The 16388-nt window shown below is 46.1% G+C and overlaps 1 protein-coding gene and 1 non-coding gene across 2 annotated transcripts in view; both read right to left on the bottom strand.

Moving 5' to 3' along the window:
- LOC125919913 (putative tetratricopeptide repeat protein 41) overlaps nucleotides 1-15605 on the bottom strand; it is a gene marked incomplete at its 5' end in the record, with an annotated part of 69758 nt that extends 54153 nt beyond the window's left edge. Inside the window, 6 exon segments of the mRNA XM_049626718.1 lie at nucleotides 7124-7338; nucleotides 10962-11079; nucleotides 11082-11138; nucleotides 15017-15119; nucleotides 15121-15389; nucleotides 15392-15605. Coding sequence (XP_049482675.1) covers nucleotides 7124-7338; nucleotides 10962-11079; nucleotides 11082-11138; nucleotides 15017-15119; nucleotides 15121-15389; nucleotides 15392-15605 — 976 coding nt within the window.
- TRNAG-CCC (transfer RNA glycine (anticodon CCC)) lies at nucleotides 2185-2257 on the bottom strand. The gene has a single exon. It is a non-coding gene; the product is annotated as a tRNA-Gly (tRNA).
- Nucleotides 15606-16388: the final 783 nt, after the last annotated feature.

A 16388-nucleotide genomic window follows, 5' to 3' on the forward strand; every position in this document is an offset into this window, starting at 1 on the left:
AGCATGAACGGGGGAGGGGCAGAGAGAGAGGGAGACACAGAATCGGAAACAGGCTCCAGGCTCCGAGCCATCAGCCCAGAGCCTGACGCGGGGCTCGAACTCGCGGACCGCGAGATCGTGACCTGGCTGAAGTCGGACGCTTAACCGACTGCGCCACCCAGGCGCCCCCAATTAAAAGTATTTTTCAAGAACGGGAAGAGAACAATCTTGGTGCTTCATCCTTGGAGGGTTTTACCCCCCCCCCCCCCCCCCAAATCTTTAAAGTATTGAGATTCCAGACCTTGACTAAGTGAATTTTGGAGAAGGAGCGGTTCTGGAGATCATGTCGTCTAGTCCAAACCCTCATCTTGTAAGTGAGGAAACAGGCCCAGCAAGGTGAAAAGGCTGGAACACAGGTCATCAGGAGCTTTACAGACACTGATTTTGCTAATAGTTTTCCTGCCAGCAACACATCCTCACTCAACGGTTACTCCATCTGGGTTTCCAAGCCACACAGGTCACTGCTGGCGGATTCCGTTTCCCAGCAGCCACAGCCACATGCGGGAGGCACGGACTGTTGACCTTTTGCGTGAAGCTGGTACAGAGGCTATGTGACAAAACGGAGGTGAATGAACCTCAGAAAATACACGCAGCCTGACAATCATAAAACATAATATCACTCATAATAATCAGCAGAAAAATAATCCCAGGCAAAAAAAAAGGAAAAAAAACCTCAAGGAAGATACAGATCTATATCTAAGTATGCAAAGGAAAGCATCGTTTCAGTGTTTTTTAAAATCCTATTTGGGGTGATTAGAATTATTTTTCCTCAAAATAATATTGAAGATAGGCAGAATTACTAGTATTGGAAAATGATCCTAAACCTATCTCTTTATTCTGTTGGAACCAAACTGTCTCTCCTGGATGACAATGGCCTATTGTCTAATTTAAATTTTTTTAATGTTTTATTTATTTATTTATTTTATTTAAAAAAAATTTTTTTTAACATTTATTTATTTTTGAGACAGAGAGAGACAGAGCATTAACAGGGGAGGGGCAGAGAGAGAGGGAGACACAGAATCCGAAACAGGCTCCAGGCTTTGAGCTGTCAGCACAGAGCCCGACGCGGGGCTTGAACTCACGGACCGTGAGATCATGACCTGAGCCAAAGTCGGACGCTTAACCGATCAAGCCACCCAGGCGCCCCTTTTTATTTATTTTTGAGACAGACAGAGACAGAGTATGAGAGGGAGAGGGGCAGAGAGAGACAGAGACACAGAATCTGAAGCAGACTCCAGGCTCTGAGCTGTCATAGAGCCCGATGCAGGGCTCGAACTCATGAACCACAAGATCGTGACTTGAGCGGAAGTCAGTTGTTTAATCGACTGGGCCACCCAGGCGCCCCCTTTTTCTTTTTTTTTTTCAATGTTTTATTTATTTTTGAGAGAGCCTATTGCCTAATTTAAATAGTAACAACTCAAGTTTTTATTTATTTTATTTTTTAACTTTTATTTATTTTTGAGACAGAGAGAGACAGAGCATGAACGGGGGAGGGTCAGAGAGAGGGAGACACAGAATCTGAAACAGGCTCCAGGCTCTGAGCTGTCAGCACAGAGCCGGACGCGGGGCTCGAACTCACAGACCGCGAGATCACGACCTGAGCCGAAGTCAGACGCTTAACTGACTGAGCCACCCAGGCGCCCCAACAGCTCAAGTTTTTAAACACCCAGTCACAAAAGGTAAATTCATGGGGAGAGAAAAACAGTCAATTGGTACAATTTCAAAATACTTTGTAACAAAATGACAGAGATTAACTGATTTTTTTCACTTTTTGGCAGTGTTATCTCTTATCATTCAATAAAGATTTATTGAGAACCTTCTGTGTCGGTCAGGCTCTGTGTCAGGCATTGAATGTGAGAATGGCCAATAAAACAGACATGGTTTCCTGCACTGCCAGGACTATAACGGGATACAGTAAAACATACAATGTCAGCATCACGTGTAAGTAGTGGGTGACCAGGATGGCAAGCTCACAGTGTTTGCAGGGATACACCCACATAAACTAGAGTACAACGGGACTGGGGCTACCCTTGCCACTTGCTCAAAGTTGGAGATGAAGGAGAGAGGCAGCCATCAGGCCCTCTTATTGAGAGGGTGCTCTTTTTTTTTTTTTTTTTTTAAGATTTTACTTTTAAGTAATCTCTGCACTCAATGTGGGGCTCGAACCCACAACCTCGAGATTGGGAGTCTCATGCTCTACCAACTGAGATAGCCAGGTGCCCCCAGAGGGTGCTTTTTAAATAGGGCCTTGTGGTGCCTGAGTGGCTCAAGTCGGTTAAGCAACTGACTTTGGCTCAGGTCGTGATCTCACAGTTTATGAGTTCGAGCCCCACATCAGGTTCTCTGTCAGCGCAGAGCCTGCTTCAGATCCTTTGGGTCCCTCTCTCTCTGCCCCACCCCAGCTCACTCTCTCAAAAATAAATAAACATTAAAAAAAAAAAGTTTAGGGGCGCCTGGGTGGCTCAGTCGGTTCAGCGGCCGACTTCGGCTCAGGTCATGATCTCACGGTCCGTGAGTTCGAGCCCCGCGTCGGGCTCTGTGCTGACCGCTCAGAGCCTGGAGCCTGTTTCAGATTCTGTGTCTCCCTCTCTCTCTGACCCTCCCCCGTTCATGCTCTGTCTCTCTCTGTCTCAAAAATAAACGTTAAAAAAAAAAAAAAAAGTTTAAATAGGGCTTTAAGGGACAAGAGGATTTCACCAACCTGAGAAGCGGAGGGGCATTCCAGTAGACGGGAGTGAAAGTGGACAGACAAGGAGAGACGGAAATGACCGGCTGCTCCAGGGAGACCACACCTGTGGCACCAAGAGCAGGAGCCCCTGGAGAAGTCACCCAGGCCCAGGACACAAGGCTTGGAGAACCCTGCCAAGGAGTCCTGCTGGTATTGAGGGCAGACTCCCCGGTAAGTGATGCGAGAGGGCCCTGAGGAGCAAAATGTCCCTCTGTTTGTTCAAGGAGGCAAGACCGGGCAGTAATGAGGACAAGGGGCCCTGAGCTCAGCAAAGACCTGAGTCTGAACCCTTGTTCTGCCCACACAGCTGTGTGAGCCAGCCTTTGTGAGCCCCGCTCTTTATCTGGGACGAGAATGCTGGATGCTAGGAACATTAACTAAGATGCTGAGAAAGCCCTTAGCACAGAACCGGGCACTCAGAACGCCAATTCAGTAAATGGAACTCATTGTTATTCGGGCCGCCACCAGGGGAGGGGGGTGACAGGGGGAAGAAACAGGGAAATAAGAAAATCAGTGGCTCTCCTCGACCTTCCGCGAGGCATGTCACATTAGGAACATCAGTGGCCTGCAAGGCAGGCGAGGGGCACGGGCCAGGGGAGAGCTGGCTCCGAGCAGTTCTGTCTGCAAGCTCCCTCTATCTAGGCAAGCAGGGGTGAGGACAGAGGAGCAGAAATGTGAGCTTCACACAGGGGCCCTTTGTCGGCCCACTGGGGAGGGCAGGGCGCCTGCAGGAGCTGGAGCTGCTCACGGCTGAGGCCGCCACAGGGAGACGCCGCAGAGGAGCTGACCTCTCGGCCAGCTGCGTTCTCAGTGGCAGCTCTTCCTCTTCTGCCCACACCCACCTCACCCGGGTGAAACCCAGCTTCCTGGCTCAGGCGGCCAAGCTGAGCACGAGCACACGCTAGGCGGTACACGGTGCTCCCCCTCAAGTTCCTCCCCCCACCCCCGCTGCGGCTACAAACTCTCCTGCATTGTGCTACCTCCTCCCTTAGTCTAGCTAATGAATAAGTTTCTTGTTTCCCTTAGTAGCCCCCACGCTCTCCCTGCCTCTTTAGCTCAGTGAGGAATCACCATCACCATCACCACCACCATCATCATCATCGCTGCAACAATGATAATACTAACGACAACTGAGTGCCCGGTACTCTTCTAAATTCTCTACCTGTAATCCCCTGGGTAGGTACTGTGAATCCCACCCCCCATTTCACAGATGAGAAACGGGGGCCCACACTGCGTAAGTAAACTGCCCAAGAGCACACGGCTAGTAAGCAGCAGAGCCAGGATGGAAAATGCAGGCGGGCCAAGTCCAGAGCCACAGCCTTTCCCCTCTGCCTCCCGCTGCTAATGAGGCGGGCTGTTCTCTCCGGGACAGAAGGTGTCTCCTGAGTGTCAGGTACTCACTCGTAGGCTGTTCCTGAATGCAGTCTGCTTTGTCAACCTCAAGATCTGCTCGTTTTTAAAGATAGCAGCTGATGGGGCACCTGGGTGGCTCAGCTGGTTAAGCACCCAACTCTTGAATTTGGCTCCTGTCATGATCTCACGGTTCGTGAGTTCGAGCCCTGCACGGGGCTCTCTGCCATCAGGGTGGAGCCGGCTTCTGTCTCCCTCTCTCTCTGCCCCTCCCCCACTCACATCTTTCTCTCTCAAAAATAAACATTAAAAAAAAATCCATGTTTTTTTGAATACAGATGGCAGCTGTTTTTGTTATGAGCTTTCAGCACCTTGGAACACACTCATTAAACTAATAGTTCCCTTTGGGAATAAAATCCTAATGGCATGCTCAGTGGGGTTTATCTCATCAGCCTGGCTGGTCGGAACACCCTTGGGATGTGGCTGAGTAGGATCAGTTGTTGTCGTGTAGAACCAGTCACACCTGCTGCTGCTGATTTTGGTTTTACCCACTTTACAACGAGAAATGCAACGGCAGAGAACTCACGCCCACATGTTCGCCCTACTTACTCATACCCACCACACACACAGAAAGGCACTCAAATACCTGTCCCATCATACAGAGATAATACACGTCCATCAAAACCCATTCTGCGTCCCACGTACCCAGGCGAAACCCAAATGTGCACTTGTGTACAAGCCCCAGGTGAGAAGGGATGAGTTCCCAAAAGCAGGCGGAGTCAGACATGCAAACATATGGCAGACACCTAACGACATAATAGCTGATATTTATCGGCGCTTCCTATAGGCCAAGAGCTGAGCTAAGTGTCTTTGTTTTTCCTACTTTATCTTAGTCAATCCTCTCAACTACCTATAAGACATTTTTTTAATCATCTGCATTTTACAAATGGGAAACCAGAGCTACATAGAGTTAAAATAACTCGCAGAAGGTCAGACAGCTAATAAGTAGCCACCGAGGTCAACTGCTCCTAGAACGGAGGCAGATCCCACATGATTGTTACCATTCCCCATGTACACCTTGTATCTCAAATGTCTTTCGTCTAAAGCAAAACTCTTTTGATTCCCCCTAGCACCTGCTGCTCCCACGCCACCGATAATGTTCCATCTCAGCAAACAGCGCTGTCTGTCTAGCTTCCCAAAGCTGTCCTCAACTCCTCCTGTCCTGCAAAACCCACATTCAACTCCTCAGCAAATCCTCAATCTATCTAAAGCTCTCTTCCTCCTCTGCTACTGTCATCCCTTGCTTGGACCATTTGCAAAAGCCTCTAACAAGTGTCCCTGCCTCCATGCTTGCTCCTCCACATCCATTTTCCCTACACCAGACAGATTTTAATCTTTGCAAAATATCAATCAAATCATATCCCTCCCCTGCTTAAGATTTCCCACTGGTCACCCCACTGTACTCAACAGAATCTGAACCTAACATTCTGTCCAACAAAGCCCAGCCCTGAAATGGCCCCGTCTTCACCTCCGGCTCCATCTGATATGAGTCCCCCTCCTGCCCACCATGGCCCGGCCACACTGGCCTGCTTGCCCTCTCTAACTCCACTTTGCTTCTGGCTTAGGACCTGTATTACCTTAACTACTCTCTCGGCCTGGAACGTTCTTTCTTCTAATCTCCACATGGCCAGCTCCTCCTCATCCGTGAGGTCTCTACAGGGTATAGATGGCTACCTGTCCTGCAAAAGCCCATGTCCCCCTTCCAGAGCGTGGGGTTAGCGTTCTGTCCCCACTTGACTCCCAGTGCAGCCATGTGGGCCCAGGGTGGCCAAGTGTTTGCCAAAAGAATGGCAGTGGGATTGATGTGGATCGATGCCAGGCCAAGGCTTTAAAGGGACAGGTGCACCTTTTCCACCCTTTTTCCCCTTCCTCTAGCCAAAGGCAGAGGACTCTGAGGTCCTAGGGGATGACACAGCCTCAAGATGGAAAAGGCCTGTGTCCCCAAATCACCACATGGAGGAAAGCCACTTGTTGCCTAACTAGGAACCCCTTACTGGACTGCTCCATGGATCAGAAATAAACTTCATTCGAGAAGCCACTGAAATGGGACTTACTCGTCACAGCTGCTAGAGATACTCTAACACAGAGACAGTCCCTGACCACTCAGCCTAACTAGCAACCTGTCACCTTATCACATCACGCTGCATGGCATTTATCATTATATGTTTCCTGTTTATCGGTTATCTGCCTTTCTCAACTGTAACGTGGTATCTATGGGAGCCGTGACCCTATTTGCCTGATGCGTACATCCCCAGAACCCAGAGAAGTGCCTGACACAGATTAGGTGATCAATAAATATTCAGAAATGAGGGAATGAATGAGCAAGTGAGTAAATGAACCTGCTCAATAAATAGTTACTGAATCGAAGAGGAAGAGCAGTAGTTCAGAGGCATGTCCCACCTTAGAAGCCTTGCACTTGTTTCCCTTGATTGGAATGCTAGCCCTGAGATATCTGTGTGGCTCCCTCTTTCAGGTATGTATTCAAATGTCCCTTTTGCAGCAAGGCTTTCCCTGACCACACTTTTCAAGTCCTAACAGTTTACACACATGCGTGCGCGTGCGCGCGCGCGCGCGCGCACACACACACACACACACACACACACAGCCTCCCTTCTTGCTCTGTTTTCTTCTTCTTCATAGAACTTATCAAACATTGAGTTGGTTAACTCTTTGTCTCCGCCACCCCAAGAACATAAAAAACACCATGAGGGTAAGGAACTGCCCGGAATAGTGCCCTAGCACATAAAGGTACTCAATCCATTTTTGGTGAAAGAAGGAAGTAGGAAAGGAAGGAAATTTAATTCTGTGAGGGGAAGAGGTGGGTAGATTCTGCAGGTGAGACAACACGGGGGTTATGCTGGAACAAGAGAACGGCCACACGAGCAGTAGACAGAATATCTGCCCTCCAACAAAAACTTCCTGAGGTTAAAAGCTTGACTCCATTACCATAGTTTTTGAACTGCAATTCTGTGATGAAGCAATGCATCACGGACATGATGTCACTGCTTTCACAGGTGCTGCCCACAAAATGAGGGATCACCAACATGCTCGGATATTTCTTTTTGAAATAATTCACCCAGTTGGCGATCAGAGTGGACTTCCCACAACCACGTTCTCCAGACAAGAGCAAAATAGACTTGTCAACTGGAAGAGGATTTATTCTGAAAAATAAAGGGGTAAAATGTAGTCAATATTTACAAAGGAAGGGAGGGAGAAAATATTGTTCTGCATCTCTCTCTAAGAGATAGGAAATTCTAGCTAGTCTCAACTTTGGCCTCAATGGGCTCTAAGTAAGTAATCTGCCCTCTGGGCTTTAGCTCTGCCCTGTGTAAAATTAGGACAGAGGAGAGATGGTAACCGTGGAAGGCCCTTCCAGCTACACAGATCCTAGGGTTGTCCAGTAAAAACCTGGGCTTACATCAAGGGCCCAACCTGCCCAAACGCCCAGGAGACCCTATCACACCAGCCCACCGTCCTTGTATCTGTGCTGCTAACATCCTCCCAGGGACACAGCCACCATCACCAAACTGATCGTCCATAGAACACCATATCAGGAGCAAAATAGAAGCACTCATATGCCAAGGATCCCCATCGATCCTGACTACCATGACATTGCAAATGACCATGATTGTTAGTAACTCACTAAGAGGTAGTCTGCTCCTCTACCAGGGTGACTTGGCCTGTAGAACGGCAGAAAGAAGATTCCTCTGCACTGGCGTGGGCACAAGATAACTCATTGCTTAACTTCCGTAGTGAAGTACGTCCAGATATACAGAGGATTCCCAGGTATCACCGGTGTCACTACATGCAGACTTCAATCCTATTCCTTACACGCCCGTGATTTCATAAATATGTGCCTAGTGATTTTTCACGGAGGTAAGTTCCAGGGAGGCAGTTACCAGGCTTCTCGTACTCACTGTTGGATAGCTTGTGGCTGGGACAGTACTAATCGCACGCTGCTGAATGAGTGAATGGCATAAAATAAGCCAGCCTGACATTCGGGTTCAGCAGAGCAAGAAGATCAGTGTGAAGAGCCATTAAAATAGAAACCTAAAGCAGGTTAGGATCGTTAAATAGAAGTCACTCCCTAAGAATTCCATCACCGTTATTATGAGTTAGGAGTCAATGTGTTATTGCTTTAATTATGTCTCCATGAAATGTGAATGGCAGAATCTGATTTTGTGTCCTATTTCCACCCTTGCCCTCTTTAGGTCTATCCTCAGCCAAGCAGCCACAGTGAGCTTGTCAAACTATGTCACATATGTCATTTCTCTGTCCAAAAATGGTAAAAGCTCAAGTCCTTACGATGACCTGTGAGACCAGATAAGACCCTCCCCCTCCCCCCATCCATTACATGTCCACCCTCGTCCCCCACCACTCTCCCTACAGCCCTGACTTCCTTCCAGCCTCTGGCCTCCCTGCCATTCCTCCTGCCTCAGCACCTCTGTGTTTGCTGTTCCCTCTGTCTGGAATGCTTGTCCAATCCATATTTGCATAGCTTGCTCTCTCACCTGTTTCCAGTAGTCAGCCCAATGCCACCTTCTACCAGACGGCCTATTCCCTTTCAAAATTTTATACTTCACTCCGTAGCACTAAAGACATCGAACTTATTACATATTTTCCATATTTATCATGTTTGTTACCTAGCTCCATAATCTAAGCTCCGTGGAGGCAGGGGTTTTTGTCTCTTTGTTCACTGCTGTATCCCGTGTCTAGAACACTCCTTGGCACTTAGCAGGTAAAACCAATGAAGGAAAAATACAAATAGAATACATCCACATAATTAGGCTAGGCTCTGAATAATTTCTTCTCAGTAACAAACGGAAAATGAAAACTTTGCAAAGCAATCTGTGGCCATTGCTCTAGATGGTCAGTTACTAAGACAATGCCTGGAAACCTCAAAAGAACGCCCCTTTCCACTACCTACACATATAATTTGGGAACTTACAGTCCAAAGCATTGTTTCCAAATGGCAAAATCCTGTTTCCACACAGCTAATTTCGAAGGACTTATTTCATTGTTGTTTTTGTTTGGGCACAGTCAGACTTGTCACTGCAGTACAATTTATCAAATTTTTCATCTACTCTGAAACGCTTAAAGTTATAACCTGTGTGAGATACAACTCACGTACCAAAAACTCATCATTGTCCAGTGTATACTTCAGCGGCTTTCACTATATTCACACGGTTGTACGAATATCGCTACTAATTCCAGACCATTTTCAGCCCCCCACAAAGAACCTCCAGACCCTCTAGGGGCCATTTCCCGTTTCCCCTCTTCTTTCATCCCCTGGCTGCCACTAACCTACTGTCTCTATTGATTTGCCCATTCAAACCTAAGGGGTTTTTTTATTGGGGGAGGGGACAGAGAGAGGGGGACAAAGGATCTGAAGCGGGCTCTGCACTGGCTGACAGACTAGACTGACAGCAGAGAGCCCGATGCGGGGCTCGAACTCACAAATCCTGAAATCATGACTTGAGCCGAAGTCGCATGCTCAACAGACTGAGCCACCCAGGTGCCCCTCAAAGGTAAGATTTTTTAAACACGTGACCTATAGATCCAAACTCCTGTAAGTTTTAAAAGCCTTGACTGAGCTCCATGTCGTATTAACCAAATAACTTGTCTTCCTCTTGGCAGGAGTTCCCAGAACCACAAAAATGGTGGTAGCTCAACACCTCAGTGAGCTGAAATGGTGGGTGCAGAGACAGGGGCAGAGGCGGTGGAGGGGGATGGTGGAGAGGGAGAGGTGGGGTGAGTGGCCGAGCCATCCCAGCCATTGTGGGTTTATTTCAAACTACAAAACTGACAGAATAAATGCGATCTGTGGTAAGAAGTGGAGGCGGAGGATGGAGAAATAAAACTGTCTCGAGAATCTCCCTATTTCTACTGATGAGACAGAGAGGGACTCTGACTTCACGCCCCAGCCTCTTCATGCCTGTGGGGGGTGAACCCATGCCTCCCGGGTGGGGAAAGATATGGGGATTTTAATGTGGACGACGCTGGACAAAACAATGAAGGAGTGCACACACTGGGTAAGACAACTCAATTCTGTGCACAAACACAAATAATAATGTGGCCCACAGTAGGCACTTAATAAGTCTTAGCTGAATGGGGCACCTGGGTGACTCAGTCGGTTAAGCATCTGGCTTCGGCTCAGGTTACGATCTCGCAGTTCGTGAGTTCGAGCCCCGTGTCGGGCTCTGTGCTGACAGCTCAGAGCCTGGAGCCTGCTTCGGATTCTGTGTCTCCCCCTCTCTCTGCCCCTCCTGTGCTCATGCTCTGTCTCTCTCTGTCTCAAAAATAAATAAAAAACATTTTAAAAAATTTAAAATAAGTCTTAGCTGAAAATCTTCATGGAATAATGAGCTGATGATGTATGCGGAAGCTCTTTGTAAAATACACGACTCTATACAGATGCATTGTTCATATTTCCTAATCCAATTTCTTCTCCTTAAAGTCTTTCCATCGTTGTCAGGAATTACTTCCAGCAACTTAGATCTATGGGGGGAAAAGGAGGCAAGCTCTACCCTCCAGAGTTAAGAATCTTCTTGAGGAGACTGGAAGAAACTGAAATAGCCAGGAAAACTTTGCAAATGCAGAGTGATATCTGATAAGGAAATTCTAACCCAAGGGTGGCTTTTAGGAGGCCTCTCATGCAGGAAAGGGTGGGCATAGAAAAGGGGAGGTAGGGGAGGACGGCCAAAATTTGAGGGATCATAGTCACTAAAGTCAGGCTGTTTTGCTTAAGCCTAAGGAAAAGGCTTGAGATTTCTTGCCATCTTACCAGAGGACAGCATCTAACCCAGAGCCTGCTGCAGCACTGTTGCGATCAGATCCCACATCCTGTAAGGCAAATCTTTCCAAGATTTCAAAGGTTCTGTTTGATTCCTTGGAAATAACACTTCTTTGCACTTCTCCACGAACTCTTCATGATAGAAACGTTCACAGTTGTGTTTGTAGTCTTTAGGGACAAAAAGATAAGTTTTAATGTCTTAGATTTGTTTCACATTTTCCATTACATGTGGTTATGATAAATGCCCAGGAAGATGTCTCCCCTTCTGCATCTGTATCACCTTCTGTCTATGTTGGTACCATGTTTCACAGCCCATCACATATTCTAGTGAAAGCAAACAATAGGCAAGCAATTTAATCTTCCTAAAGCTATTCATATATGGAATCCTATTAGGATTTCAAGTTATTTCATGACCTCAGAATAACAAGGGCGAAAAAATAAAAATTAAAAACTGTATTTGCAAGGCGCCTGGGTGGCTCAGTCAGTTAAGGTCTGACTCTTGCTTTTCACTCAGGTCACGATCTCATGGTTCGTGAGATAGAGCCCTGAGTTGGGCTCTGCACTGACAGCATGGAGCCTGCTTGGGATTCTCCCTCTCTCTCTGCCTCTCTCTCTCTGCCCCTCCACTACCTGTGTATGCTCTCTCCCCTCAAAATAAATAAATAAACTTAAAAAAAACAAAAACAAAAACAAAAACTAGATTTGCTACATACATCCCCTCATCTTTTTAGATTGTTAACTAAGCATGAAGTTACCTAATTCAATCTTGTGGCAAACGTTTATATGTCTAACCATGGCAGGGGCTGGGAGAGCAGGGTGTATTTTTAGGACAAGATGCCCTGATCCAATGACAACCATGGGTAGAAGTGTAACTCTGCCATTGGGCAAGCCTGTTAAACTCTCCGGTAAAATAACGGGCAGGGCCAGACGCTTGGATCTCTCAGAGATTCCTTCCAGTTTCAATTTACTGTAATTCTAAACTCACAGTTTAATTAAAGTCAAGGTGCTCTGGACTGCCAAAATGCCCTTCTGTCTCTGGAGACATTTAGGTCCCCCAAAGTTTGTTTTTGCTTTTGTTTTAATGGAGGGAGGCTGTTATGCAGGAAAACGAACACCAGGTAGGCTAACGTGGTAGGTTCTGAAGATACTCACCTTACCTTGGACCTCCATACTTAACTGGGCTGCCCTTTGGTTCAGGTTAGAGCCAAACAGACCTGGAAATCCTACAGTCTGGCCAAAGTCAGCTTCAGATTTCAAGGTCTTAGACAGAATTGGGAACGATCCCACAGTCTAATGGGTTTCTTGAGGTGAACTTGAACCTCACCCACTAATCTCAAGTATTTCCCAGGACCTCAGAAGTGTTTCTAAGAGTGAAGAGTATGAACCAAATAGCTCTATATTGTCTTATAATAACCACCAGCTTCCCAGGTGGCCTTTTGCTACCCACCACCCACTCCCATCAGATTTTGGAACTACCTGAGTGATTAAAGGGTATCAAAGATACAAAAGAAAAATAATGTAGCAATTCTTTCTAAAGCCTTTTTTAAAATAATTCATCCATTCTGTAACTTCTAATTCACACATTTAGTCCATATATCATACATTCAAAACTAAAGTCTAAAGCAAGCTAATTTTTCAGTAATGACTAAAACCAAAGGCAAAGGAGAATACTATGGAGACCTGACCTGTCTCTAACCCAAATACACAGACAGGCTTGATTCTTAAACACATTAGTAAATATTAATCTACATAATGCAGTTCAGATTGAGATTAGTCACTACTAGTGATATAAAGAATACCACTATTAACCATATTTCAAGCTTTGGCCAAAAGCATATATCCTTCCAGCACTCGTGTGTGGTTATTCGTTTTTATTAGCTTTATTTGCTCTGTGCCCAATATGCATTAGGCACTGCTTTTAGGTATTTTACACACATTATTACTCTCAGGGTGGCTAATGTTAACCCATTATACACAAGAAGAGACTAAGGCTTACCAATATTGCCATTTGCTCAAGGTCACACACAGCTAGGAACTGAAAAATCTGAGATCTGAGAACATGTCTGTCCTTAGACATTCTAAAACTCCAAGCTTGTAGTAAACATTCAGGATAGTTTTTGACACTCAACACGCATTCACCTACTCTAGTTTCAGTAACAGCCTCAGATTATCATTTGGTATCACATCCTGTCCCAACTCTCCACTCATGTTATTCCAGTGGGTCTGACTCTACCTCCAGCTCCAAGGTGACATATGACCCAGGATTAGCCAATCAGAGCGTCACACTCTCTTGGCACCAGTGATTAAGTCAGATACAAGCATATGGTCTCAGGCTACTCAGGGGCAGAAAGACTCAGTGATAGGACTCTGAACCATTTCTGCCGGACTTGAACTTAGAGCTGACCTTCCTTCCATGGCGGAGGAGCCGAGGAACTGAGGCAGCATCAGACAGCAGAGCCATGCTGAGAGATAATAAAACACCAGGGCTTGGTAACATCATTGGAGCCACTGGTTGAAGCCTGAGCTGAACCAGACCTAATCCTGGGCTTTAAACTTATATAACCTAATAAATCCCTTTCTCGTTAAAGTCAGTTTGAGTCACCCGCAACCCAAAGAGTTATGACTGACACAGCATTCTTTTCTAGGACTCCAAAATGATTTGGCTTGTAGGCAGAGTTGATGGGCACAGGTGGGATTTCACCACCCCCTTCCTCCCCACCAACGCTGCATCTGAATGACTTTAGGTGAGTCAACTCTGTCCCTTCAGTTTACCACAAATCCACCTGCTCCCTACCATAAGGACTACGGCCTGCCTGGCCACCCAAAAGCATTTGGGAATGTACCTCATGCCATCACGTTGCAAGCCCACATTAATTGGGCCCTTACAACAGTACTTCATGACTTTTTTTGGATCATTGGGTCATTGAACCTTCTGAGAATCTGATCAAAGACACAGGCCATCTCTGTACCCCCACCCCCTGCAAAACACACATATACGTGTAAACATTCTATTTTTTTTTTAATATAATTTTAAGGGCAGCACAGATCCCTCCCAAAGTCTGTCTAGGTGAAAGACCTCTGCCATTCTCTAATATTGCTCTTCCCCTTTTATTCTGTATGTGTCCATGAGTCACTACTTTCAAAAATAAATGTAATCACTTCATTTAGAGGCAGAATGGCAAGCTGTGCTTATCAAACTTTAATGGGTATGCAACTTACCTGGTCATCTTATTAAAAGGCAGACTCTTATTCAGTAGACCTGGAATGCATTTCTAACAAGCTCCTAGGTGATGCTCAGTGCCGGTCCATGGATTACTGAGTGGTAAGGTTGAAAGAAAATGAGGGGGGATTTCAGAGTCAAAATGCCCTGGGTTCAAATCCCAGAATGATCCCTCGCTAATGATGTGACATCAGAGAAGTCACTTAACTGCCATACAGCAGCTTTCATTTGCTCATCTGTAAAACAGGATTTATAGTGCCTACCTTACAGGACTAAATCTTTAAGATTAAATGTGAAAATATACAAAAGGCACCCAAAAATTAATAAAAGCTCTCTTCCCTTTAGATCGGGGTTTCTCAGCCTTGACATTATTGACATTTCAGGTTGGAAAACACTTTCCTATGGGGGGCTGTTGTGTCTGCTATAAGATGTGTGGCAGTTTCCCTGACCTCCACCCATTAGGACACCAGGACCATCCCCTGGCTCTGATGCCAGAATGTCTTCAGATTTGGCCCAAATGCCCCGCAGGGAACAATGAGCCCTGATCGAGACGCTCTGCTCCAGACCTACCACATTAACTGCCAAATATTTTAGGTAGTCTCAGAGCTCCTGAACTTCCTCAACAGTCTTCCATGACCCCTCATTTGCTCTTATTTTCCATTTCAAAAATCTCCAAATGGAGAAATGCATGTTACAGGAATACGGTAACGATTTTAAAGGTTTAAGGATATGTTCAGTCGTTTAAAGTTCCTCTTACAAAGAAGACATAACAAAACATATTAGCCTTATGTCGATAATAGACTTAGCTCTCTCCGTAGTTACTAACCTATACTTCCGATCATTAAAGTGGCTGGGTAAAGTTGTTCTATCACAACTGACCAGTCCTTGAAAACCAGGTCCCCCAACTCATGGAGATCTTTATAAAATCGGGACACGGAACCCTTTGCTAATAATCTTGGCCTTAAGCTTTCCAATCCTTAATTTTTCCTCATCAGTCAGCAGAGATCCCGAGGACAGCCCCTCCTTTTCCTCATCTAAAGTCTTCAGCAACGTGGTTCCAGTCCTAAAGTAAAAATACTGAAATGGAGACTCATTCAGAAATGCTGCTTGGATGACCTCAAACTCCATCAAACTGTAGTTGGGATTCTCCAGCACCCAAGGATAACCATTTTTTGCAGCAACGTAGAGGTTCTGTTCTACCTGGATAAACTGAACAAGTCAGTCACTCTGGAGAGCATTAGAGGCACATGGTCAGGGAGGAAGTCCCCGTACGTCTGACCCAGCATGCAGATGAAGAAAGGAAAGCAGCTGTTCACATAGTCGAGACAGAGCTTCAGATACTGGGAGTGGAGACAAGAATGCTGTCTGAACAGCTTGGAGGGTGAGGGTGGCGGGGCACCCTCACCAGCAACAATTATCCTGGCACAGTTGCCAACCTCCGCTGCTTCTAAGAATTCCTCCTAATTGTGTTTGCTACAAACACTCTGAAAACTTTCCCGACGATGAGAGATGCCAACCAATGGACAGATCAGAGTTGAAAATCCAGTTTAAGTTAGGACTGAAAAAGAAAAAAAAACAAGAATGTTCATTTTAGGATTAAAGGAAGTTCACATTTCCCCTGTTCTCCCCCAAAGTTTTTGCTGAAGAGCTGAGAGCCCGGAGGTGAGCAGGCCCTGGACACGAGGCCCCACCCACTGCCACTTCTGCCCCCTGTGAATTTGCAGATTATGCAAGGGGACTTCCTGAGAGAGTGAAAAGGAAGACAAATGCAGAAAATGAGCCTAACGCATCTAGGAGCAGACTTACTCAAGACCACTGACCAAGACCAGAAGCAAGAATGCAAATAGGTTATGAAGTTGAGGTCAGGACAAGAGGAAGAAATCAAAGTGTCACAAGGCCCAACACCAGTAGTGCACCCGGCATCTGAGAGACAAGGAAGTCGGGATCAAAGACCTTGACAGAGTTCTGTGATTTTTTTTTTTTTTTAATCTTAAATTGAGCAGGCTCACATGAACTCCAACCACCTACGTGAGCTGGGAATTCAATTCCACTGAGCCAATGATAAAACACACGCCCTCCAACAACTGATGTAGATATGCGTGCACCCTGCTGAGAAGCAAAAAGTTAAAAAACGACCTCGACCTCGTTTCATGAGCATTTTCTTAATGCAAACTCATTTCCATATGAAACTTTGCTTT

Source organism: Panthera uncia, chromosome B4 (assembly GCF_023721935.1).
Source record: "Panthera uncia isolate 11264 chromosome B4, Puncia_PCG_1.0, whole genome shotgun sequence".
NCBI classification, from domain to species: Eukaryota; Metazoa; Chordata; class Mammalia; order Carnivora; family Felidae; genus Panthera; species Panthera uncia.